This window comes from Fukomys damarensis, unplaced genomic scaffold (genome assembly GCF_012274545.1).
Source record: "Fukomys damarensis isolate Sample0158 unplaced genomic scaffold, DMR_v1.0_HiC HiC_scaffold_9, whole genome shotgun sequence".
Taxonomy (NCBI): Eukaryota; Metazoa; Chordata; class Mammalia; order Rodentia; family Bathyergidae; genus Fukomys; species Fukomys damarensis.
Window position 1 is genome coordinate 8,628,030 of NW_022900921.1, and position 24,822 is coordinate 8,652,851.

Consider the following 24,822-nt stretch of genomic DNA (forward strand, 5'->3'; position numbering starts at 1 on the left):
CATCCTTTGGAGGAAAAAAGAAACTGAAACAACTTAGTTACTTTTCTGTGTAGTCAAATCACTCCACACAGACTTTCCTAAAGTAAAGGGTAGAAATTATTTCTGATTTTCATTTAACTATACTTTTACTATTTTCTTTGCCATGACCTGCAAAACTTCACAGCCACATTGATTTTCTCTGTCTTAATGCTTCTTTCATAAAGACATATGTGATTGTATTTAATGCAGAACCAGATCATCGAAGGTAAGCTCCTTCCTTTGATGATACCTATCACATTTTGCCGTTCACAGATTTGTGGCATAAAGGTGTTCACAGGAGTCCAAAGATGTAGCCCGCTACATTCTCTGTCCAAAGAGGTTCTTAGACTCCACTTCCACACAGATGCTCTGAAAATCGCACTTTTGTTGCTCCTTGGGCTCAGAATGCCCCTTACCTGGTCTTTGTCGAAGTTGGCTTTGTTCAACACTCAGCTCAAGTCCCATCTCCTTCAAGTCATCCTGGTTACCTCAGCCCATGTACTGCTCCTTCACACATCTTTATGCCTTATTGCATGTTTATAGTTTATTCTGCCTACCTAACTGAATTTCCTGTTTTTAAAATTTTTCTTACTACATGTTTGCAGCACATAGTGATTGCATTCTTTTCTTTTTTTTTTTTTTGGTACCGGGGATTGAACTCGGGTTGTTGCACTTGCAAGGCAGGCCAGTGATTGCATTCTTACTGGGGAGTTGGTACATGTACATAACATATCTTAATTCTTTCTTTCTTTTATTTTCTTTTTTGTACCGGGGATCAAACTCAGGACCTTACACTTGTAAAGCAGGCTTAGCTACATCCCTGGCCCTCTTTAATTCTTTTTTATGTCTCCTTCCCTTCTTTCCCCTCCTCCCTTCCTCCATTTCTTGGCCACCTTCCCTTTTGCAAAAGATCTGTCTTCCTGTTTCCTGTTACCTTTTATTTTGCTTTTATTTTTGGTTTCTCATATAAGAAACATTCATGGAATATTTAAGCTTATACTTCTGATTTATTTCACTTTACATTATGGTCTCAGTTGCATCCATTTTCCTACACATGACTCTCAACGTTTATCCGTCTTTACCATAGAATAGTACTCCATTATGTATAAATACTGCATTTTGTTTACCCCTTCATCTGCAGATGCACATGTAGGCCTAGACGTCCATCGATGGAGAATGATTTTTTTTTTTTGAGTACCGAGGATTGAACTCAGGACCTTGTGCTTACTAGGCAGGCAGCAGAACCACTGAGCTAAATCCCCAGCCTGAGAATGAATTTTTGATGTGTGCAACTCAAAGAATCAAGACAAGAGAGAAAATCTCGCATGAAGGGGTGATGGTGGCAGAAGAGACTGGAAAAGATAGACCTAGGTTCTGTAACCCTCTCCAGTAACTCAAGAAAGTGAGAAGTTACTCTTTTTAAAGAAAATGTGGAATGCTTTACGCATTTGCCTGTCATCCTTGTGCAGGGGCCATGCTAACCTTCGCTGTATTGTGCCTAATTTAGTACATATATGCTGCTGAAGTGAGCACCCAACTGAATTTTAAATCATTTGAGCGTTGGAAATATGTTTTATAAATCTTTACATGTCCATCACCTAGAATGGTACTTGTAGTTACAAGAAATACACACATATATGTGCATATCTGTTTGTCTGTCTGTCCTTCTGTCTGAGTGGCAGTCGGGGGATAGAAGGAAGTTGTTCCCTGGTTCTTGGCACAAGGTTATATTGTTTGGAATTTCTTCAGTGAAAAGGTACGTAAGTTGAGTGTTGTCCTCACTTCTTTGAGCCGTGGTAGCATATTATTAAACAGAGGGTGGTCATACAAATCCCCAAATTAGTCACCTGGAGAGACGTGTGGGCAGTCTGGGCACCCCTTTTGCAGCTGGTGTCTGCAGTGGGGGCAGTGCTGTGGAACAGAGCCCTTTAGTTTGTGAAATCTGATTTTAACTCCGAGAAGATAACGTCAGAGTTGAATTCAATTGTTAGACAGCCAATGGGTGTTGAAGAATTGGTTGTTGGTGTGGAAAATTTCCACACAATTTGGTGTCAGAAAGACCCATAGTACTACTCTGTCCTTACCAGCTGATGAGTAGGTATACGCTGATAAAATAGAAGTCAGCCTGACAGATGCAAGTTGTAATCTGGAAAGTTGCCTGGAATTGAGATTCTTGTTTTTACCATTCCAGTTGCAAATTAATCATGGGTAGAGATTTCTAGCTTTATGTTACAGCAGAACTTGTTCTGATTGTCCATATTCTTCATACTTTTTAAACTATTCTTTAGGACCAAACGAAGCCTTTAGAAGTTGTGTACATCCAAGCAGTAAGTTATGGCTTACACTGTGGCCATTACTCTGAATGATGTAGCAGTGATCTGAAACAATTAAACATTTTTTTAAAGTGATCATTGACACCAGGCTTCCATTAATTTCTCTGAGGGAAAATTTAAGGTCTGTGAAATAGAAATTGATCAAGAATATGTGTTTGCCCTTTTTGATTTAGTCTCAGATTATTTCTTAAAATTGTTTTGCTTGGAATTGTGATTCTTTGTACTTGATGTGTTTTAAACACCAAGGATTCCTTGGGTGGTTCTTTTTGGCTGCTGTTCTGAGAACAGACTGGGGCTAGGGAGCAAGGATGGAGCAGAGATCTTGGAACCTTTCAGGTGGAGAATGTGGTTTCTGGTCGTATGTGTCTGTGAAGGTGAGTGAATGGTAATGACAGCTGACAGGACTTGCTGGTGGATTGGATGTGATGTGTGAGAAAGAAGGGTGACCTCAGAGTTACGGCTGAGCATCTGGAAGGATGGAGTTACCATCTCCAGAGACAGAAAGACTTCCCAGGGAGCAGGCTCTGGGGAGGTCGTCAGGAGAGCAGTGTAGGACCTGTAAGGTTTGAGAAGTCCAGTAAGTGTCCCACTGGAGACGTGAGTGGGTAAGGGAGCTTGGAGCTGGCGAAGGGATGTACATTTGGGACTAATCAGTGTATGGATAGCATTTAAAGCCATCTTGGCTTCGTTGTGGAAGTGAGTATAGGTAAGAAGCAGAAACTAAGAATGGACTCCTGCTTGAGGCAGCCAACCTTCTCAGACCAAGGAGACGAGATAAGAAGGCCACATAGGGTGTGGCCAGAGACGCAGGAGGAAAACGCAGTGCACTGCAGTCCAAGTAAAGAAAAGTGATTCCGGGGAGGTGAATGGCCAGAGGGTGTTCGACCCCTTTCACATGAGCATGGGAATGGACCGTGGGACTGTGCAACACAGATACCTTCAGTGACCTTGACAAAGTGGTTTTGGTTGGCATTTACTGTTGTGGTCTACAGGCACTAGGAAGGTAGATTGCCTGAGGAAATACAGTGGAATTGCTGGGCAGCCTTAAGGGCCATGCGGTTTATGAATATGGTTAGAAAATGTAAAAGTAAGCCATTTGTGTTTTTATCCCTGGTATACATATTGAGGAAATCTGGCTTATTACTCATTCACTTGTGTATCGGATGATAATACGAACTTTTCAGAATACATTGTTCTCCTTAGTTACCCCCCTCCGCCGAAAAAAATCCAAAACACTGTCTTGTTTTACTGTTAATGTACAGTGGTGATTCACCAGGCTCAGAACGGGAGTAATTTTGCTGTTCCCCGTGTCCCCAACCCTGTGCGTTGTCTGGAACACTTGTGACTGTCACAGCTCAGGCATGGGCTGCTATTGGTGTCTAGGGAGATCGATGTTAACCTCCCTGCAAGGCATGGAACAGCTTCCCCACAAGGAATTACCTGGTCTGGAATGGCGACAGTGCAGAGGTGGAGAAACTCTGAGCATGTTATAATTCAAGTTGCTGGAATTTCACTGCTTTGTTTGCTAAACTCTTGTTTCCTTGTTTGTCCTTGACTTTCCCAAAGTAAAATTATGTTGAGTTATGAGAATATACATAACCACTTCAGCCTGTTTGTTTTAGATTTTAATTGAGGCAACAGGGAGGCTGTGCTTTTTGTTCAGTCTCCAGTGTAGGATTCACTAGTTCTCTCAGAAGTAAATTTGAAACAAAGAACTTTTCACTTTGATGAATAGAGCAGCACGATATTCTCAAGATTGAGCCTGAGGCCTGTCTTACCTTCATTTGGGACTTGGGTATACCTTGTACTAAATTTCAAAATAAACTTTAAGCATTAAATAGGAGGTATTCTCCTCAAGTTATGACTTTAGAAAGTCCTCAGATACTCTCTTCTCTGAGTTAACTCTTAATTCTAACATTTGGCTTATACATGTCTGCTACTTTTCATTGTCTGATGACAGTGGGAAAAAGTTTAAAAATAATATTTAAACGTACCCTTTTTAAGTATTGGTAGGTAGAAAACACCTGAATAATAGGAGTAAAAAAATCCTTTGCACACGAGCCTTGAAAGTTTAACGCGACTGTGGGCCCTTGTGTTACAGACACCCTTTAAATACAGTGCACATCTGTCATCCTTTCACCCCTTTTAGAGAGATGGGGAGCTCAGGGGATTTGGGTTTCTACTAAATGGAAGGGTATAGCTGTGACGGTATTTTGAGTTTTAAAATGATAAAAGTTGATCCTGGTGCCTTTTAATGTTGCCTTTCAAAACTTCAAAGAAAAATACTTTATCCCAGACTAGGCAAGTTTGCTAGTTAGTGAGATCCTGTCTCAAAAAAAAAAAAAAAAAAAAAAAAAGGGCTGGGGATTTAGTTCAGTGGTACCTCCCTCTGCGTCAAAAGAGCAAAGTCCCAAGTTTGATCCCTAGTTAAAAAAAAAGGTAGGGTATGGGGTGGGGTTGTAGCTCATTGTGAAGGCTCTGGGTTCAATCCCTTGGACTGGGCCTAAAACAAAACAAAACAAAACTTTGCACTTATTTTGATTCTTTATAATTCTAATAATGAGCTAGAGAAGTACTTGATACTTAAAGATTTGTTGGGAAACAGTCCTAACAATAGCCTGTGTCATCATTTATTAATCCCACCAAATCCCTTTTCTTAGATTTGTTTTTGTTTTTTTCTAGTGAGTCTTTACAGCTTCTCCCAAAGGAAAACTCTCATAAAAGCTTCAATTTTAAGTTAGATTATATTTTCAATTTTAAGATTGCTTCATTTTGTGTTTTAATTTGGTGTTATTACAAAAGGTGGGCAGGAGAAGGTACATATAGGAGCTTTTGATTAATATATAGGACTGTAAATTAATTTCCCTGTCTGGAATAATATTAATTTAGTATTTGCTTTATAATTGAATTTATAAACATTGAGCCTCGAAAGTGTTACAGGTATTCAGAAAGCTTTGTCATTCCTAATGCATAACGTTTAGCTTATTAAGCATTGTATTTAATTCACCAAATAATTATTGAATTTTTTTCTTTTTTCCTTCTTTTTGATGTTGATACTCAGGACCGTACCCAGAAAGTGCAGAGCTGCATCCCTAGCCTTTTTTTGTTGTTTTATTTTGAGACAGGGTCTTGCTAAGCTGCCTAGGCCAGCCTCGCCCTTGGAATCCTTCGTCGGCCTCCCAAGTAGCTGCTCAATTTGTATGGATGATTCGAGGAGTACCAGGCACTGTGCTACATGGGATGGGTTATAAAAGGCATGGATATTACCCTAAAATATCTTTCTGATTGTTAATACAGGAGTAGTGTCATCGAAGAAGAATTGAAATCAAACCTAAGGGGTTTTTGTTTCTGTCAGTGATAGATAAAAGATAAAGTTAGAGGGCCAGGGATTTAGCTCAGGGGTGCTGCCACCTGTCTTGCAAGTGCAAGGTCCTGGATTCGATCTCCAGTACCAAAAAAATTTTTAAAAAATAAAAATAAAAAATAAAGTTAGGACACACTCTAGCAATGGCATATTATATTTTAAATCCAGGCCCTGAAAGGTGACAAACTCACTCTGCCCACTATTTGCAACTATGAAGAAGCATGAAGGTTCATGATTACATGTAACATAGAGCTTAAAATTCTGGATTTATTCTGAGGGGAGCTAAGAGGGAGAGCTGTTCAGAGGGCCTAATTTTAAAATATATAAGCTAAGAGGAAGAGGGAGGAGAAGGGAAGGGAAAGTAAAACAAACTAAGATGTGTTATTTTAAATTTTGTTTATTAATACATTTTAGATATACATAATAACATTCATCATAGGGAATTTGTACCTGTCCATAATATATCCTGCTTTTTTTCCCCACTCCCTTCCCCTACCTTCAATTCTTCTACCCCTCCTTATTTATAAAAGCTTTGTTTCTATTTTTTGGTCCCTTCTTTCCTTTCCCCCTCTTCCTCCCTTGTTCCCCTTCTCATTTATGTTCATTAGCTAGCAGAGTTTATCATGTTCAAGAAAACCCTGGACACTGGATATACCAATCTACCAATAAAATTAGTAGTTTTATTCTCGTAGTTTAAGTAATTATATATGAAATTCATTAAGCCCGTTTAAGTGTCGGGTCAAGCATACATGCAATGTCTCATTTGAGCTTCTTAAGAACAATATGAATTTACTGTTATTATTTCACTCCCTGGTTGGAAAATTGAGATCTGGAAGGTCGTGGGATTTCCCCAAGGCCATTCATGAGGTAAATTAGAGAGTGAGGATTTAGACCCAAGTCTGCTGGACTCCCGCACCATCTGCCCTCACCGCCTGCCTTACAGTTTCATTAAGAAATTCTGCTCTCTTAGTAGCTTATATCTTAGTTTTATACTTTTCATTTAAAACGTTAGAGGGCTGGGGATTTAACTCAGTGGCATTGTGCCTGCTTTGCAAGCGCAAGGTCCTCAGTTCACTTCCTGGTGCTAAAAGAAAACATTGGGAAGTAAACATGCATGGCAAAGGTACAGATTTTATTACTTTGATGGTACTGATTTTAATATTAGATATGAGATGGCTAGCTGGAGGTGAAGTAGAAGAAATGATCCACTAGAGAGAGAATAGGTTTATTCTGTGGTCTGCATGGTTTGAAGACTAAAAGAAACAAAGGCTGTACCAAGTCTGCCATCCAAATTTTATATAGATAGGTAGGTAGGTAGATGGATGGAGAAATAATTAAGATGGATAACGAGAATGTGCCAACGTAGAACCACGTTGAGTGTTTAGGTCTCGGTTGAAGATTTGCTCGTTATTGGTGTGTTTAGACATTGTCCTTGGTGCTGGAACATTAAGGATACTAGACCTGCCTTCAGGCTGCTCCACCTCTGCACATAGCCACGTAAGATCCAAGTGCTGTGCTGTCACATGGTCCAGCGGTCCAGGCGGCTGGCGAGAACAAGGGATTATCACAGTGGGGGCGGTTGCTGTCTGGAGAAGGGTTCAGGTGATGCTTCACCTGGCTTGGCATTTGAACTGGAGCTTAACAGGACGTTTTGCCCACGAGATGATGAGGGCGGAGGAAACAGTGTGAGTGAAGTGTGAAGATGTGAAGTGTAGAGCTTATTCCAAAAACGGTGAATGTATGTGTGGCTAGGCCACAAGGTGAATAAGGCTGAGAAGGTCAAGGTGGGGCTGATTGTGAAGGCATTTTTTGTCTTGCTAAGGAAATTGAACTCTACTTTGGGCAATGCAGAAATATTACTTTATGTTGACTTGTTCTTTGGATAATACTCAGACGTATGTAAAAGTAGATGAACGCCACATCCCAACACCCAGCTTCAGTCATTCCTTGTGGCCAGACTTGTCTTAATGCTTCACTGTCTGTCATCTTATTTTTTGAATACTGAGGACTGAACCAAGGGCCTCACATGCTGACATGCTGGGCAAGTGCTCTACCACTGAACTACATCTCCTGCCCTTGTCATATTTTAGAACAAATCTACACTTTTATCCATAATCTTCGCTGTGTGTCATTAAGAAGTATAACATTTTCAGTTGATATTTAAATTTCCAGGGGCTTCCTAACTACTATACTATTGAAATATAACAGTTCATGTATTGAAATTAACATCTCCCTGAGGCCTTTTAATCTGTATGTTCTTTATTCAGTTCTCTTCTCTCCTTTTTTTTTCCTCTTGTAATTTGTTTGTTGGAGACAACAACTTGTCTTGTAGAAGTTGTCGCAGCTTGGGTTTTGCCGAGTGCACCTCCATAACAGTACTTACTGTGTTTCTTTTTCTCTGTATTTCCTATGCTGAACCTAGAAGTTTGATTAGTTCAGCAGCTGATTCTTCCTCCTCCTCCTCCTCCCTCATCTTTTTCTCCATCAACATCGTCACCACTGCCACCTCTGCCGTCTCCTTTTCCATGTGAAAGACTACTTATGGATGATTTCTGGAATGCCTTGTTTACCCATTTTTTAAGGATCTCAGAATGATGCTTCTATAATTCTTTTTTTGTTTTTTTTGTGGGTACCGGGGATTGAACTCGGGTCCTTGTGTTGCGAGGCAGGAGGCGGAATCACTGAGCTAAATCCCCAGCGCTGGTACTATAATTCTGATATTTCTCCATTACTAACTTTACAGAAATCAAACTCCTTCATCTACTACTTTGCCATTTAGTGAAATAAGATAAATGCTGGAGGGCCCGGGATTTAGCTCGGTGGTTCTGACACCTGCCTCACAAATGCAAATTCCTGAGTTCAATCCCCAGTACTCAAAACAAACAAACAAACATAAACATTTGATTTTTTTTTCTCTTTATTCACCAATTTTCAAAATAACAAGTCGTTTCATTAGCATCTTCTAGTGGTAACTAACTGGGATTTTTTTAAAAAAATTTTTTTTAATCTCAGGGGTTTAAACCTATTTCATGTGTTTCAACCCCCTGCAGTTGCTATTTTACACAGTGCGTGGTAATCCAGACCTTCCGTTATCCGATCTTTGATCTGTGGAATAGCCACAGGGTAGCTCTTTGCTTTCTCACTTTCTCATATGATAATATGTTCCTTGTTCTCACTTTTTTTTTGCTCAAGGTTGTGATTAGCCATTTCTCCCCAAGTTTGATTCTTTGAGAGGAAATGGTGTTTCAGATCATAACTTGGTACCACGGTGCTAATTGCTCCTAAATTGGTTGTTGTTTCTAGACATCACTATGTGTTGAACCTCTTCTCTGCCTACTTAGGTATCTTCGTGCTCCCACTAAGAATCCTAGTTGTCAGTGGCACTTAAAAAAAAAAAAGAATTAAAATTCACATTTGCTTTATCTCAATAAGGGTTTATTTATTTATTTTAGATTTTTGAGACGGGGTCTCGGCATTAGTTCGAGCTGACCTTGACGTCACTAGGGAACTTGCAGCTGTCCTCTCCCTCAGCCTCCTGAGGGCTGGAGTTACAGGCATTGGCCACCACACCCAGCAGTCAAGGGTTTTAAACTGGAGAATGACATTAGTAGCTCAGTACAAGGGGTGGTCGACAAATACAGTGACTATTTAAATTAAAAAAAATTATTATAGGAAAGCACAAATTGTCATTAATCTCCTTCCAAATCCTCCCCCTCACTTTAAACATAGTTGTCCTATTGCTCTTGTCTCTTTATGAAGCAACTGTGGAAATCCTTTTTTGTATCTTTACAAGGTGTGATAAAAGTTCAGTGAATGCTGCTGAATACTGTCCAAAGGAAAAGTAGGCTCCTAAAATCACGTGGTGCGTCTTCCCCTTATTCACTGGTATTCATCCTTTTTCACCTTATTCACTGATCAGGCCCACGAACTGTAGACTCCTCCCAAAGTAAAAATGACGGTGAGAGGTAAATGTTTTGAATTGGCCGGACATTGAGGCATCTGTGACAGCACGGCTAAAGACAGTCGTGAAAAAGGACTTCCAGAACTGCTTCAGAAAGTGGCTAGAGTGATGGAATGAGTGTTTGCAGTGAGTGATCAATGACAGTGTCTTTCTCTGTAATAAGTACTTTTTAATTGAAGTATTCATTGTGTTTTTCGGTCTCTCCTCGCATTACAGTAGGACCGTTCCTTTGGTGCTCAGGTAGAGGATAGGCTGTACAGGGTAAGCTAGTGGGTGAGAAGTCGGTTGGAAGCTGTTGCTGTAGTTCTGAGAGAGAGCACTTCTTGAACTCGGATGGTGGCAGTTGAGTGGGGATAAGTAAAGCGCTTGAGAGACGTCTCACGGGACACATCTGTTCTTGGTGGCTGGCTCCGGTACGATAAAGATGATCAGGATGTTGAAGGTAAACTCTAGGACGCTATTCTAGAGTTATTTTATTGTGGTAGAGAGGGCAGCAGATGCTGGGGAAGATGGGTCTGGGAGAATGAGCATTTGGAGTGGAGCGGATTGAGGAATTGTGAATTTAAAGTCTTCAGTGTCGTATGTCAGCGCGTTAATTTGTCATGAATGGAAATCCTCTCTAGTCTCAATTACATTTCTGATGTTTTCCAGTATCTAAGGAATTTCCTGATGCAGTCAGACCTCTTCGGTTACTACTCAACTCTGTGCATCTACGTAGATGTTACTGTACCTGCGTTTGCCGCTGGTGGGAATGAATGCCCCATCCTCTGCATCTTGTTCAGGACTCCTCCAAAGGAAGCAACCCTGAAATCCTCTCCTCTTTCCTTTGTTTTAAGTACATGTGGTTTTATGCGATCCTCTAATTGTTTGTGTATTTGTCTCGTTAACTCAGCAAAGTTGGGCAACTCCACAGGTCAGACCAGGGATCCAGTATGTTTTTACATTGTTTTTAGGATTTATAGTATAGAGTCAGTATTTATTGGTCAGTCAGGGCAGAAGATCTTGGCTTAGTAGCTCTTACTATTTGACTCATCCAAGTTGCTAACTTTTCACTCTCCTCAACCTCCAGAAAACTCCCTTTGTGGTGTTTTATGTAGAGGTAGCCTCTATTAATGAACACGTCTGGCCTATTTCTGCTTGTGATCCTGGAGCTTATGTGGTTCACAGGATATGTAAAGTCTGCAAAAAGGCTCTAAGTTGTTTTTTGTTTTACAGGCTTCTTTCATCTCACAATGTTTTACCCCAGTCACACATCCACATGAGTGCTTCTCTTGACATTTCTCGGAAATGGGAGAAGAAGAATAAAATTGTTTATCCTCCACAACTACCTGGTGAACCTCGCAGACCAGCAGTAAGTTTACGGGTAGAACTGATGTCTTAATTTCGATCAAGTACATTTATTAGGTGGCTTGCAATGATTTTTTTTAATATTAAAAAAATTACATCTTAATTCACACAACCTTTTAATTGGCAAAAAATGAATCATTTGTCTCTTTGCTGTTTAGAAAAAATGTCATTGCTGTACTTTTTTGACTTAGCTTCCTAGATAGAGCTGCTTTAACTCAAACCAGGTTAGTAGTTTGAGATGCGCTGACTTTTATACCAGGCTTGCTGAGGAGCTCTTGATAATGGAGCATGACACACTGGCAAGGAGACTGAAGGCAGGGACCAGAGTGTAAGTCTGTATGACTTTGCAGTATTGTCTGTTTGGATCTAAAGTTACATTTTTTTCTTTTTGTAATACACACAGCTTTTTAATCTAAGGTTTGAAAAGCGCTGGATTTCTACCATGCTTGTCTTATCTTTAGATGTTTGAAATAATTTTACCCTCTCCAAACTGCTGGTGAATGCTCTAGTTTGAGATAAAGTTAGCATTTAGGTAAATGTGAATTTACTGTGGTGTAGGCAGACATGTTTAAGCAAGTAAGAACACAAATGAGATCAGAACATTTACATTCTTAAGAAAATAAAGTTTGGCAAGTTCTTTAGAAATAGAATTACTGTGTTAATTTAAAAAGTTTTCTTAGTACAGTACATGTTTGCAGTGCCTAATATGAGAAGTTGGAACATGTGTATAACACACCTTTTTTCATATTGATTTAAAATTATTCAGTTCAACAAGCATCTTTTATAGGCCTTTGGTATTCAAACTAGTGGGTAATGTCTCATCTGAATAACAACAAGGACCATGTCTGCTTAGTTTTTCTGTGAACTTCGCAGAATACATTTCATTAAGATTCAGTTGCTGGCTGGGGATTTAGCTCCGTGGTTCCACCAGGGTCCGAGTTTGATCCCTGGTACTAAAATCAAAAAACACAAAACAGAAAAGATTCAGTTGCCGAGTATTGATTTGAATGAATACAGTTTTATTTCCTCTTTTTTCTTCTGATTTGGGGGAGTTACTTTACTGAGTTTTTTAGAACGCTTCCTCATGACTAAGATTTAAGAGGAAAAAGGCCATGCCTTGAGTGCATTTCTGTTATCTCAGGTACTTGGGAGGCTGAGGCAAGAGTATGGGAAGTTTAAGGCCAGTGTGGGCAACTTAGTGAGACTCTTGTCTCAAAATAAAGTCCGAGAGGACTGGGAATAGTGAGAATATAAGTTCAGTGGCAAAGTGCTTACCTGGCACAGATGGGGCCCTGGGTATAATCCCCAGCACCAGACAGAGAGGAGTAGAAAAAAATGATGCAAGTAGTTTAAAAAAATAACTTTTAAAGCTTTTGTGTTTTATCAGTGTCAGAACTTGAAAGACAGTTCACAGAATGTGGGTACTAAGTATTGACTCCATTTTGTAATTAACCAAAATTTAGAAAAAGTGATATATTTGCACAAATGTCATTAGTAAAATGTTACTGTGTGTAACCAGTGTGCTTTCTTTACTTGTTGCCAGGGCTCTTTGAACTTAGATATTAATTGGAATTGTATCATGACCGTGCATTTTAGGTCCCGAATCTAATACCAGAATTTTGTATGTGTACTGCCAATCTTTCTGTATTTGTGAGGAAAAAAGATTTTATTGTGAGAGGGAAAATAAGTACATGCTGTAAAAAGACAGAATTTATTAATTTCTTAAGAAGAAAGTTTTGGGGTAATTTTTGTCTAGGATTGGTGAAAGTGGTACAGGTAAATGAGGCAGGACAGGCTCAGGCGGAGCAGGCATTCTGCACTTCCGTTTTGCAACAGGCACTGGTCACTGGGTATGGAACTAACCCCAGAAACCCAGAGCTTTTATTTACATGTGTAACAGCCAGGAGAGGATATAGTAGAAAAGGCGTCGTGCCATATCAGAACAAAGGGGAGAAAGTAGCTACCAGGAAACAAGAAATATGCGGCAGCACAAGTACAGAACTTCCTGTTTCATCAGAAAAAGTCAAACACGTGCATAGTTTTAGTCTTGGACACAATTTTAGTTTTACAAATTTAATTCAATCTTGGAATATTGGGATTAAACAAACGGAATAGCTGATGTCAAAAAAAAAGGAAGGCTTAAAAAAATAAATAAATAAAAAAGGAAGGCTAGCCAGGAAAACTGTCTGATACTGCCGTGTAACAAGATAATTAGAACAGAAAGAGGTTAAAAAGAGACCTAGATATGGGAATTTAGTAGAGGATAAAGATGACCTTTCAACTTGGTGGGGAGATTGTGTTTTCTTCATTCAAAGGTGGTAATACGCCTAGATAGCTATAGAAAATGAAGTTAGATTTATAGTTAATATTAAAATAAAACACATTCCAACTGTAAATATGAAAACTGGTTTATTCAAAGTACTTGAAATCAAGGGAGAATTTTAAAAGATTTTGCTGTGATAAAGGCTTTTTGGGTTTTGATATCCCCAGTGAAAAACTTCGCTACAAATTTACAACTGATTTATCACTATAAAAATTATTTATGGCGAGAAAACTTCATTCTTTGTGGTGCTGGCGATTGAACCCAGTGTCTTGCACCTGCAAGCATGAAATGTACCACTCAGTTGCACTCCCAGCCCTATAAAAATATTTGAAAAAAAAAAGTATTCTTGGCAAAAAAAATTCCACCCATATATAATGTAAAGAAGAATAACAATTCAGAAAAAAAGTACAAATCATATTATGCATTGCTTCATATATAAGTAACAGAGTTCAACTAGAATAAATCCAGTAACTATAAAAAGAATTTTTGAGGAAAAGAATACAGTGGTACAAAATGAAAATTTTGGATTTTTAAAGCTGAAGTACTTCAAGATAGGTTCCAAATAGCAGAATTCAGAGTTGACAGTATGTCATCTACTTCACTTTAGCAAAAAATGAACAATGTCAGTGTAGTAATTTGTTGTGTTGCACTTACAGAAACTATTTTTGTTGAATTTTTTGCATCTTGCGCATTTATTCTCATTCTCTCTCTCTCTCCCCCTGCCTCCCTGCCCTTCTCTTTCCCTCTTCTCTCTCCCCCTCTTTCTGTATAAGTGCCGTTGTGAATACCTTTGTTTTGATTTTATATTGGCACTTTGGAAAAACCTAATTTTATTTTCTATTTTGCATAGGCTTTGCTTGAGAAATCCTTTGGGGGACAAAATATGACCTTTGGAAATACCTTAGCAATTTTTACTTTAGGTAGAATTTAGTAAATGCACAGTACTGCATCAGTTATACTTGTTAGGACTGGAAATACTGAAGCCCTTCTTTAGTACCTACTGTGTTTACAGGGCACAATTTCCTCACCAAGCCGTAAGTTTCTTACTACTTCATTTTGTGCAGTGTCCCTTAGACTTGTCTATCTGCTAACATTTTAAGATTAGTTTTATTTCTTGTTTAAAGGAAGCCAGTTAATATCTACCATTTTATCTAGTTCTGATCCTGCAGTGCACACTTCATGAGTAATGGTGGGTGAGGTAGTGAGTGAACTTGAGAAAGTAAATGAATGTCAGCGGGGCAGACATGCGTTAGGCCTTGACTCGTATTTTTTAAGTACTTTCCTAATTTAGCTAGTACAAATTCCTAAACGATATTCTCATGTCATCTTTATTTTATATGTTGATTCATCATGATAAAGTAAATAGGAAATTGAAGAGCTTTTTATGGGATAATCATACTTTATTAATTTAGGCTTCAGTGTTTTGCAGAATCTTTAAAAAGCTTAAATAAATTAAAAATATAGTAAGATATCAAAATTTAACCATTTTTATAAAGACATACTTTTAATATATTGATTAATCAACATACTAATAATAATAGTCATCACTGGATCCTATAAAGCTTTCTAGTAGACTTTTTATTAGGTGATACTATTTCCTCACTTATGTTATTTTATGCATTTAGAAGTAAATTGAATCCTCTGAAAGTTACTGATTTAGATATTTTACAGTTTAGACTTACTTTCACTTCATCTGAATAACTGTTTTAGGTATTCTATCCTTACATAACTTAATGTTAACAGCAGTAATATATGACTAGGCCTTCTGGCCTCTAACTTTACCACTTTATATGCCGTGATAGATTTACTTACTGAGATGAGGTCTAGTCTGTTTTTGGAAAGTGTTCTTAAGGGCTAGGTGTGTGGCTTGGTAGTAGAGTCCTTGTCTAACGTGTGAGACCTCTGGATTCGGTCTCTAACAACAACAACAACAACACACACACACACGCGCGCGAAGGAGGAAATGTTAGTCCTTTTACTGCACAAAGTTAATGTAGAACTTTTTAGTGTAGAAGAAGATTGTCAGGTAACTTTCCCCTTTCTTGTAAATACCTTATTCCTTTTTTCCTACAGTCTGGCTATGAGTACAGTAATATATGAACACACACACAATTTGAAGATAACAATACACAATTAAGGTTTGGGAACCCATGAATTGAAACGTTTCTATAGTAGAGGTCTTATTGAATACATTAATTTTTGCAGATTAATATTGTAAGTCATGACAGTTCCGCTTTTCTTTTTTTTTGCTCTTTAGCATACTTTGTTGCTGGAAATGTAATTAGGCTATTGCTGTAGTTTTCATCCTGTCAGCATCTATTGCAACTGAATGAAATCTGTGACATTTTAAAAAATGATCACTTGAGAAAACTGTATTGTTTCTTTCCTTTTTCTTTTTTTCTTTGCCTTTTTTTTTTTTTTTTTGAGACAGGGTCTCACTACGTAGTTGAGACTGACCTGGTTTTTTTTTTTTTCCTTTTTTTTTTTTTTTTTTTGAGACAGGATCTCGCTATGTAGTTGAAACTGACCCGGACCTTACTATGTAGCCCAGGCTGGTCTCAAATGCACAGCAATCCTCCTGCCCCACCCTCCTGAGTGCTAGGATTATAGGCGTGTGCCACCATGCCCGGCAAAACTGTGTTATTTTTAAGGCTTTTGAAAATTTCTAGCAGGAGTCAAAATGTTGGAGTTTTGAGATGTCTTTTCTGTTGTTTGCGTTCACTTTTTTTTAAAAAAGTATTAGTAGGGATAATAATGGAGAAAAAAAAGTGGATTTTAGAGTCAGAAGGGAACTTTTGAACATGTACATGCTAGACCTTGAATTACTTCTCTGTACTTGACTTCTAGCTTTGTCTTTCACTAGGTTTGTGGCCTTGAACAAATTACTTGTTTTTTCAGAATTTCAGTTTATAAAAGGGTTATAGAGGATTTCCTCTCTCCACTCTTTATTAGATTAAATGAAATAATGAGTGTGAAAATGGAGGGAGACGAGGGAAAGGGGATGAAATAAGTACAGATGTGTTGTGTGCATGTGCCAACTCCACAAAGACTGTAAACGTGATGTACGGCAAACAAGTGCCCCAAAAAACAAGGGGATGAAGCGGTGTGGTGGGAAGGGAGCGAAGGGAAGAGGACGAGTAAAAAGAATTAGGATGCATTATGTACACATACCAGTCACCCAGGAATGCACTATGTACTACAACAGGTACTAATTAAAAAATAAAAAGTTCTTTGTGAGTTATAAATTGTTTATTAGATGATTAAAAATGAAACAGGATACACATACTACTTTAAGTAGAAGATATTAAATGTTAATCAGCTAGATGTTTCCAGATGCTTTCATCTATTTCTTAATATTCTTCTGAACAGAAATGTTGCAAGTATTGGCCTGAATTGGCCATTTTGTAGTTTTTGCTTCTTCCTTAGTAGACTTTTCCTATAGTGAGACTTTGAACAGTAACTTGTGTAGGGACACTGTCCAGACTTTTGGTAATTTTTCATATTGCGGCCTTGTATTCATCAGGAGCAGAAAGCGGGAACCTTGGCAGCATATGTAATTTCGATAAGCTTGCTGAAACTTGCTTTCCTCTGTTTGTAAGGAAATCTACCATTGTCGGAGACAAATCAAATACAGCAAAGACAAGATGTGGTATTTGGCAAAATTGGTAAGCTGAGTATTGTTATATAATACTTTAGAAAAGAAGCTATGAATTTCCCCCAGGATTGGAACAATAACAAAACAGTTTCGTTCTGATTTTCCCGAAAAGTAAGGAATATAGTTACATGTAATCAAAAGAATGATTGTTGAGAGATGTGTGATTTTGCTTAATTTTCCGCCCATTTCCTGAGAAACTAAATCACATTGGTTATAGATATTTAAAACAGAGTTACCAGGAGTTGGGCTGTAACTAGAGAATCTAGGGTACTTACTGATCTGTAAAGTTGATTCAGCCTATTTAAATACTGTTGATTTTTAAGTTTTTTCCTTGGAAAATGAAATTTTAGATGAAGAGAGACAAAAGCAGCACCTATAGATGTAACATGTTTGTCCTGCAGGAGGACGAGATGTCTTTAATGCTATGTAACACGTTTGTCCTGCAGGAGGACGAGATGTCTTTAATGCTACTGAGGTCATTGCCAACTTGTCATTCCTCTGTCATGTCTGCCCTCTTTAAATGTTGGAACTGTTATACTCTAAGCTTTAGATTCAAAATGTTTGATTTTGAGCTAATGGGAATGGTGTGTTTTCTCAAACATTTCTTCTCTTCTGCCTGGGTTTAAGCCACTGTTTCTAAAAGTTATAGATTATGTAAGGCTTTTACTTCTCATTGCAAGGGGAACAGTGATTTTGTAAACTAATTTGTTTTTCTCTCATCTGTTACCCTTTAATTCTAGATACGAGGAATGTCCATTGACCAGGCTTTGGCGCAGTTGGAATTCAATGATAAGAAAGGAGCTCAGGTGATTAAAGAGGTGAGCCGGCTAGACTGGGGTCAGAGGAGGCCGGGGCTGCAGTTGTCTCGCAGTTGCAAGTAAGTTCAGCCTAAATCCAGGATTCCCTAAATAATCCTGGAGGACGTGGAGGCTTGAAGTGGTTTATTCCTGAAATCTTCATTTTTTTACGAAAGACATTCATTTATTTTTTACTTTCCAGTGAAATGATGAACCTTAATTGCTTCTTGGCCTTTTGGCTGAGATCAAGTGAAATGATAAACCTTATGATGTATTTGTTTATTTTTAATGATTTGGGGCTTGGTATATATTGAGAAGACTTTTTTAGGAAGGGGAGTCAGGTCCATACCGGAGAGCTTATCATTTTCTAACTAGTTGGATACAGAGAACACTGACGTAAACTCAGGAGACTTGGAATCTCATCCTTTCTCTGGTTCTGTTTTGTTTGTTCTTTGTTTTTTTATGACCATGGGCAAAAGTTCACCTGTCTGATTGTTTCTTTGTATTTGCCTCTTAGGTGGCTTCAGACCTGATGATTTCTAAAGACCCTCACAAGTCTAAGTGTAGTTGACTCACTGGGTGCAGACATGTTAGTAGTTTTGCTGCTTCATTCTAGACACATAGATGTTCCTTTTTCAGAAACTTTTGTTGATTGTTGTCCTTTATTGTCTAGAAATTTCAGCATTATGTTTTATATGCTTAGTTAGTATTTACCTAAAGTCAGCCCCACCCTGCAATACTGGAGATGCCTTGACCCCGAGCTACATTCCCAGCCCTTTTTAGTTTTTGTTATTTTGACACAGGGTCTTGCTGTCCTGCTAAGTAGCCCAGGTTGATCTCAGACTTGAGATCCTCCTGCCTCACTTCCCAGAGTGCTGTGAGCAGGTTACAGGCATGTACCACCACCCTCAGCTCTAAAGTCAGTTCTTACTTTCTGTTGTGTATTCAGCCTTGTACCTTGTTCTTTGTCTATAAAGGTGTAACATCTGGTTTCTTTTGTTTCTGAAGCCAGTCCTCTTACTTTTAGAAATGTGTTCTGGAGGAAGTTAATGCAAAATATCTGTGGAGAGTAGATTTAATAATTTTCGCTTCTTAAAATTATTGAGTTTGCTAGTCTCTACTTAACTGAGGTTGTTAATGGTAACTTTGGATCTGAAGGTTAAGAATCCCCAGCACAATTTGTTCTTGTGTCTCTTGAGCTTTTTCACAAGCCCCCGACTCAGGATGCAGCCTTCCTTGTCAGGGGCCGCACCCGCGGGCTGCCCCACCATGCAGAGTGTGCAGGTTGATCCAGCCCCTGCAGTAGCAGGACTTGTTTGAGAAAGGAGCTTGTGGCATCCTTTCTGTTTACGACTTTTGTCACTTGACTTTCTCCTTTTAAAAATGATGATAAAACAGGGCTTGTGATTATCAGTCATATTACAGAGAACAAGAGATGAGAGATTTAATTGTTCAGTTCAGGATCAGATATGAAAATGCATTTCTTTTCTTTAAGGTTCTCTTAGAAGCACAAGATATGGCCGTGAAAGACCACAATGTGGAATTCAGATCCAATTTGTATGTAGGTAAGTTTTTCGATATACTTAGCATTGGAAATGTCTTTGAATCCTGATATCATGTTGTTTACCTGACAACTTTCTTTGTATTTAACTACTCAGGACTTGGTTTGACTGTAGAAATTGCTGATGCTGGCTTATTCTTTAACCTTAAGCTTATCAGTGTGACTCTGTTATGAGTAATAGTATCTTAACTGTTTCATTCTTTCCTTCCTGTAATGACCCTAAGATCATGAACTCTCTTGCCAGTAATTATTAAATAATGGATTCTAGGTCTGGTACATAGACTGGTCCTTTAATCATAATAAAACTAAGAACAACTGACTTAGAGAAGAAGTAGATTCTGTATCAACTGGAGAGAAGTGAAGGATTAGATGTGAATTTAAATATCTTTATTATTATCTTTATTTGATGTTTAATACACCAAGCCAGATGTCCTGTGATTCCGCCTGGAGGGCTCAGATGGCCCACCTGTGTTTGTTCCTGTTTCTGCTGCCTCTGGAAGCACCGGCTCCACTGGTACATGCTTGTTCCGCAGCGGAGTAGACGAATGCTGGTGATAGCGCTGTGGGGAGGAGGATATGCTGTGCACCTGTGAGGGCTTCTCACAGTGTACTTCCCACGGATCTTTGTCCGGAAGGAGATCCACACTCAAGACGGAGGCTGTCGCTGGGGTTATTGTTTTCCTCACTCAGCACCAGTGGCTTCCAACATCAGCAAGTCTGTCCTCATTGAAATGGGTTGGTGTTGAAGCCAGATTTTCTCAGTCTCCCAAAACCTGCTTATCTGAGAACTGTTTTATTTAAAAATACTTTAAATTTCATTCATTCTTTCTTTTTTAGGGCTGAGTACTAGGGATTGAACCTAGGACCTTGTGCTTGCGATGCAAAATTTTAAATGTTAGGTATGGGAAACTGCTGTTCTTCCAGACGAAGGGGAAAGGGCTGAAACCTTGCAGGGGGAAATTACTTGTGTTTTATAATTTTTCTCCAGTCAGTGTAAAAAGAAATATTATTTTGTCTCATAACTTCTGCGCTTTGGGTGGTGTTACCTCTGGTAAAGTTAAAAGTCTCACCCCAGCTCACTTGAACTGGTGCAATCCACCATACTGCCTTCTGAAATTCAAATTAGTTACGATTTTCAATTGAAGTATCTTTAAAACTGAATCTGTATAACTAATTTTATTCTGGTACATGCACAGATGCAGAGGGAAATCAGATTGGCAACTCAGAAGATGCCAGGCCACAGGAGTTCAGCATGAGCATTTCTCCCGACTGGGAGTAGCATAAATAACTAATTGTGAGGAGGGCCCAGGGTCACCGGATGAACGAAACGGATAAGGAGCAAGACCGTTTCTTTAAAACCTCTGGGTGACCTTTCCTCCTATGTGATTCTGACTATCAAATCTAATTTAATTAATTTTATTCAGTTTCATAGGAATGTGGGATTCTTCGCTGATAGACTCTGTAATGGGATTCAGATACAAATGAAACTGGGTTTGTCTTTAAATCATTTTCAAAAATTACCTTTAATCCTTTTTAGTGATCGAGGAGAGACAGGACGAGGAATTTAATTCTGTCATCCCAAATGAGGGAGCAAAGTCCATTGTTGCCATTAAGCAAAACTGCAGTTAACCAATCCTCCATGATGAGCCTTTAATTTAGGGGTCTTCGTATTCACTTTCCTGCTGAAAAATCTCTGCTCTCCCTGAACTCTTTTCATGTAGTTCTGAGTAAGAGTCAGTTTTCTTTCTTTCTTTCTTTCTTTCTTTCTTTCTTTCTTTCTTTCTTTCTTTCTTTCTTTCTTTCTTTCTTTCTGTCTTTCTTTCTTTTTAAATCAGTTTTCTTAAATGGAGTTGGTAAGTTTGGATTTGTCCTATGATGTAAAAAACTTTCTTTTAAGCTGGGCATGCGGCTACAAGCCAGTAATCCCAGTACTCTGGGAGGCTGAGGGAGGAGGATCGTAAGTCCACTCTCAGCCTGGGCAATTTAGTGACTCAGTGAGACCTTTTTTTCAAAATTAAAAAATTTAAAAAAGGGGTTAGATATATGGGTCAGTGCAAAGAACCTGGATTCAATCCCAGTACTGGAACAGCAATAACAAAACCAAAAAACTTTTCATTTATTAAATATTTTGGTGCCTGAATCCACAGTGAAGCGATGAGTACCTTCAGGCAGATGTTGTATCTTACCGTGACATGTTGGCCATTTTATCTCTGTATTTGCTAACTTCTTTAAGAATCAGTTCTTGTTAAAACAAATTTCCAGGCCATACCACAGACCCACTGGATTTGAAACCTGAGTGGACAGGCCTGGGAAGCTCTTTGTTAGTAGGTATTTCAGTGATTTTTATAAAATACGGGAAACTGTTTTATCTCATTTCATTATGGCGCTCGAGTGGAGTAGCAATTTCAGAGAGGAGCAGCCATTGTGTTTGTTAAATGCTTTTTAGAACATTTCCAGTCTCTTCTCAGTCTCACCATTCACACTGCTCCAGGGTACCCAGTGGTGCTCCATGATAAGGTGGTTTGTATAGGGCTGCTTTCTCTTTGGAAATTCTTCATTCCATTTCCACAGTGTTGGGTAGACACAGTTAATACAGGGGCAGCAGCTTTCCCCTGGTCTCACTGAGACCCCAGCCACTTTCCCAAGCGCTTGCGTATTCATCTGTGTCTTTGGAGGCCAGGATGGTGCTCTGCGCATGCGGGAGGGGAGCCGAGAGCACAGAGGTGTTGGCTGAGTCCTGACCCTGGCTGGAGTCAGACCCTGTGGTGCGATCCCCTGCTAGGGATGCAGTTTCCTAGGCCCACCTGTTGCGTGCCAGGTTAGGTGGAATCCGCAGAGATGAAGGCTGTCAGAGTTGGGCAGCTTTGGGAACCGCGGTTCCAGTGGCTCATCGTCACAGTTGGAATGGAATTGGAACTCTTTCCTGTGAGTGGCAGGGCCCTGTATTGGTTCCCTGTCCTCGCTTCTGACCCTCTCCACCTGTTTGTGCTACTCGTACCCTTGTATTTCCTTCTCCTAAGTCAAGCCACGTACCTTCCTGCCTCGGATGTGTACTTGCTGTTTCCACTGCCCAGATGCCTGTCCCTGGACTGCGCGGACCACACGTTCTGCTCTTAGATCAGATGTCTCTTCCTCCACGAGGCCAACTGGTGCCCCCGATACGAAGTTGCCCCAGTAGCCCCATCAGTCTCCATCTTATCACTTTATTCCTAGCACTCGCCACTAACCAGTTACTGTATTTTGTCTTTCCCTCCAGACCGTAGATCTTTTTACTCTGACACCTAAAATAGGCCCTGGTTCTTAGTGCTCAGATGATGCTTGTTTTGAGAGGAGCCTGCTGCAGCCCACAGTAAGCTCATGTGAGCTTCAGATGCAGTTGGGGAAAGGACAGAAATTGCCCAGCTGGTCAAGCTGTGGTCTTACCGATAACGTCTATTTCCTGTATTCTTCCTTTTTCTTCCTTCTGTAGCCGAGTCCACCTCAGGGCGAGGCCAGTGCTTGAAACGCATCCGCTACCACGGCAGAGGTCGCTACGGGATCATGGAGAAAGTTTATTGCCATTATTTTGTGAAGTTGGTGGAAGGACCCCCTCCTCCCCCTGAGCCGCCCAAGACTGCCATGGACCACGCTAAGGAGTATGTTCAGCAACTTCGCAACCGGACCATCATTCACACTCTGTGACCGGGAGTTCAGACTTTGCAGTGTATATATTTTGCCACTTGTTTTTAACAATAAAAATTTAAAACAAATACTTTTTATGATTTGTGATTGAGTTATTGAAACATGATGTATAGCTGTGCACATTTTGTATGAATATTTTTAAGGCTTTGCCCATCTATTTTGAAAGCCTCTGGGCGTATTGGTATGCATTTGCAACTTGAAAGGGGAAATCAGCTTTAAACATAGTAACAGACTATAATTCACAAGGCTTTTGGAATACCTTTTCAAGGGAATGTTAACTGTCCTGCAGATGCCAGTCTGGGTATTGGACCGTGAGTGTCATAGGAGAAGCAAGTTGGTCCTAATTTCACTTAGTTTTCTCTTGGAACAGGGGAAGATGTGGGGAGGTGAGCACAGCTGCATATTGTTTTATTGCAGTTTTTTAGGGAATTCAGTGATTCTGTTTTTCCTTCCACTGTTGGCCCGGGCCAGTGGATAAGGGGTTATGTTTTCCTTTCCTGATGTAGCGGTACCTTGAAATTACAGGAGTTACTAGATACTTAAAACACTTTAACTTTTGCCAGTTTTCTGCTAGTTAAATAAATTCTTTTATGTTTCTTACTAATAGTGCTTCCTTGTCTAGGATTGACTCATTTTTCATGATGAATTCAATTGTAGTACTGAGGACTCCACCTCAGCAATGCATTCTACAAGAAGGCAGTAGGTGGCGCTCAGTGTCCTCTCAGCAGGCCGTCACTGCTGACGAGACTGTCCCCAGCCGTTTCCCTTGTCTCACAGTTTTCTAGGCAAAGCAAAGATTGGGGCTGCTTACTTGTTATTGTAGATTTCTGGGTCCCAGCCCCTTGATTCTGATTCACTGTATGCTGTGAGGGGCTAGTTTCAGAAACCGGTTTTAAGCAGGCATTTCCAGATTTTTCTATCGTAAGGAAGTACTTGGAGAGCACTCCTTCAGCCAACTGAGGAATGTAGCTTTAGTGCCGTGTTTAAGATGGTATTAAGAGTGCTTGCTACTATTGGGGCTTTATTTGCTGAGCTTTACGCTAGTATTTTTGTGTAAATATGAAAATTATGCAAATGTAAGTATTTTGCCACTTTGCAAAGAAACCCCCCTCACAAAATTCTAATAACTATTACAGAGTCACACTGTGTACACATTGGCATGTTAATTTAAATTAGCTTTCCAAAGTACCTGCTCCTGCATTCTTAATATACGAGCACCTGTATTTTTGTGTTACTCCAGTTATTTCTCGGGTGTCTTAGGTTCTTTACTCACTTGGACCACATACCCAGCACCCTCAGTTTCAAAGAGGAGAGGTTTATTTTGGCTTGTGTTTTCAGTCCATGATCACTGGCTCTGAGACAGGAAAGTGGTGGAGGGTCTGGGTGGAGGAAATCTGCTCAGCCAGGAAACAGCAGCGGGAGGGACACTCGTCAGATCACCCCACCCCTTCTGGCCAGGCCCCACCTCTTGGCAGCACACTCTGGTTGGACTCACCAGTGGGTAAATCCACTCATGAGCACAGCACCCCAGAGATAACAACCACCCTCCATAAGCTCTGCCTCTGCATGATGAGTTCTTTGGGGGGTATTCTCGATCTAAACCGTAACATCTAGCAAAAAGGCCAGCAGGGCTCAGTGGAGTAAGCCAGAGTTTAGGCCAGCTTTCTTCTGGTCCTGGCTGGTATTGGATTGGAGTCATGGAAGTTACCCTGGAGTGGTAAAAGGCAACCTTCATTCTAGTCCAGTGATGGTGAACCTATGGCACAGTGGCACACAAACCTG

General features: G+C 39.7%; 1 protein-coding gene and 1 non-coding gene across 3 annotated transcripts in view; one reads left to right on the forward strand and one right to left on the reverse strand.

Moving 5' to 3' along the window:
• Positions 1-23,097, forward strand: part of Mrpl22 (mitochondrial ribosomal protein L22) — a 28,027-nt gene extending 4,930 nt beyond the window's left edge. For both annotated transcript variants that reach the window (XM_010639673.3, XM_010639672.3), the window contains exons 3-7: positions 10,892-11,027; positions 16,946-17,011; positions 17,742-17,819; positions 19,294-19,363; positions 22,829-23,097. In XM_010639673.3, coding sequence (XP_010637975.1) covers positions 10,935-11,027; positions 16,946-17,011; positions 17,742-17,819; positions 19,294-19,363; positions 22,829-23,040 — 519 coding nt within the window. In that variant the 5' untranslated portion in view covers positions 10,892-10,934 and the 3' untranslated portion in view covers positions 23,041-23,097. The remainder of the gene's footprint in view (positions 1-10,891; positions 11,028-16,945; positions 17,012-17,741; positions 17,820-19,293; positions 19,364-22,828) is intronic.
• LOC117285430 lies at positions 1,443-1,551 on the reverse strand. Its single transcript, XR_004516463.1, has one exon. It is a non-coding gene; the product is annotated as a U6 spliceosomal RNA (small nuclear RNA).
• Positions 23,098-24,822: the final 1,725 nt, after the last annotated feature.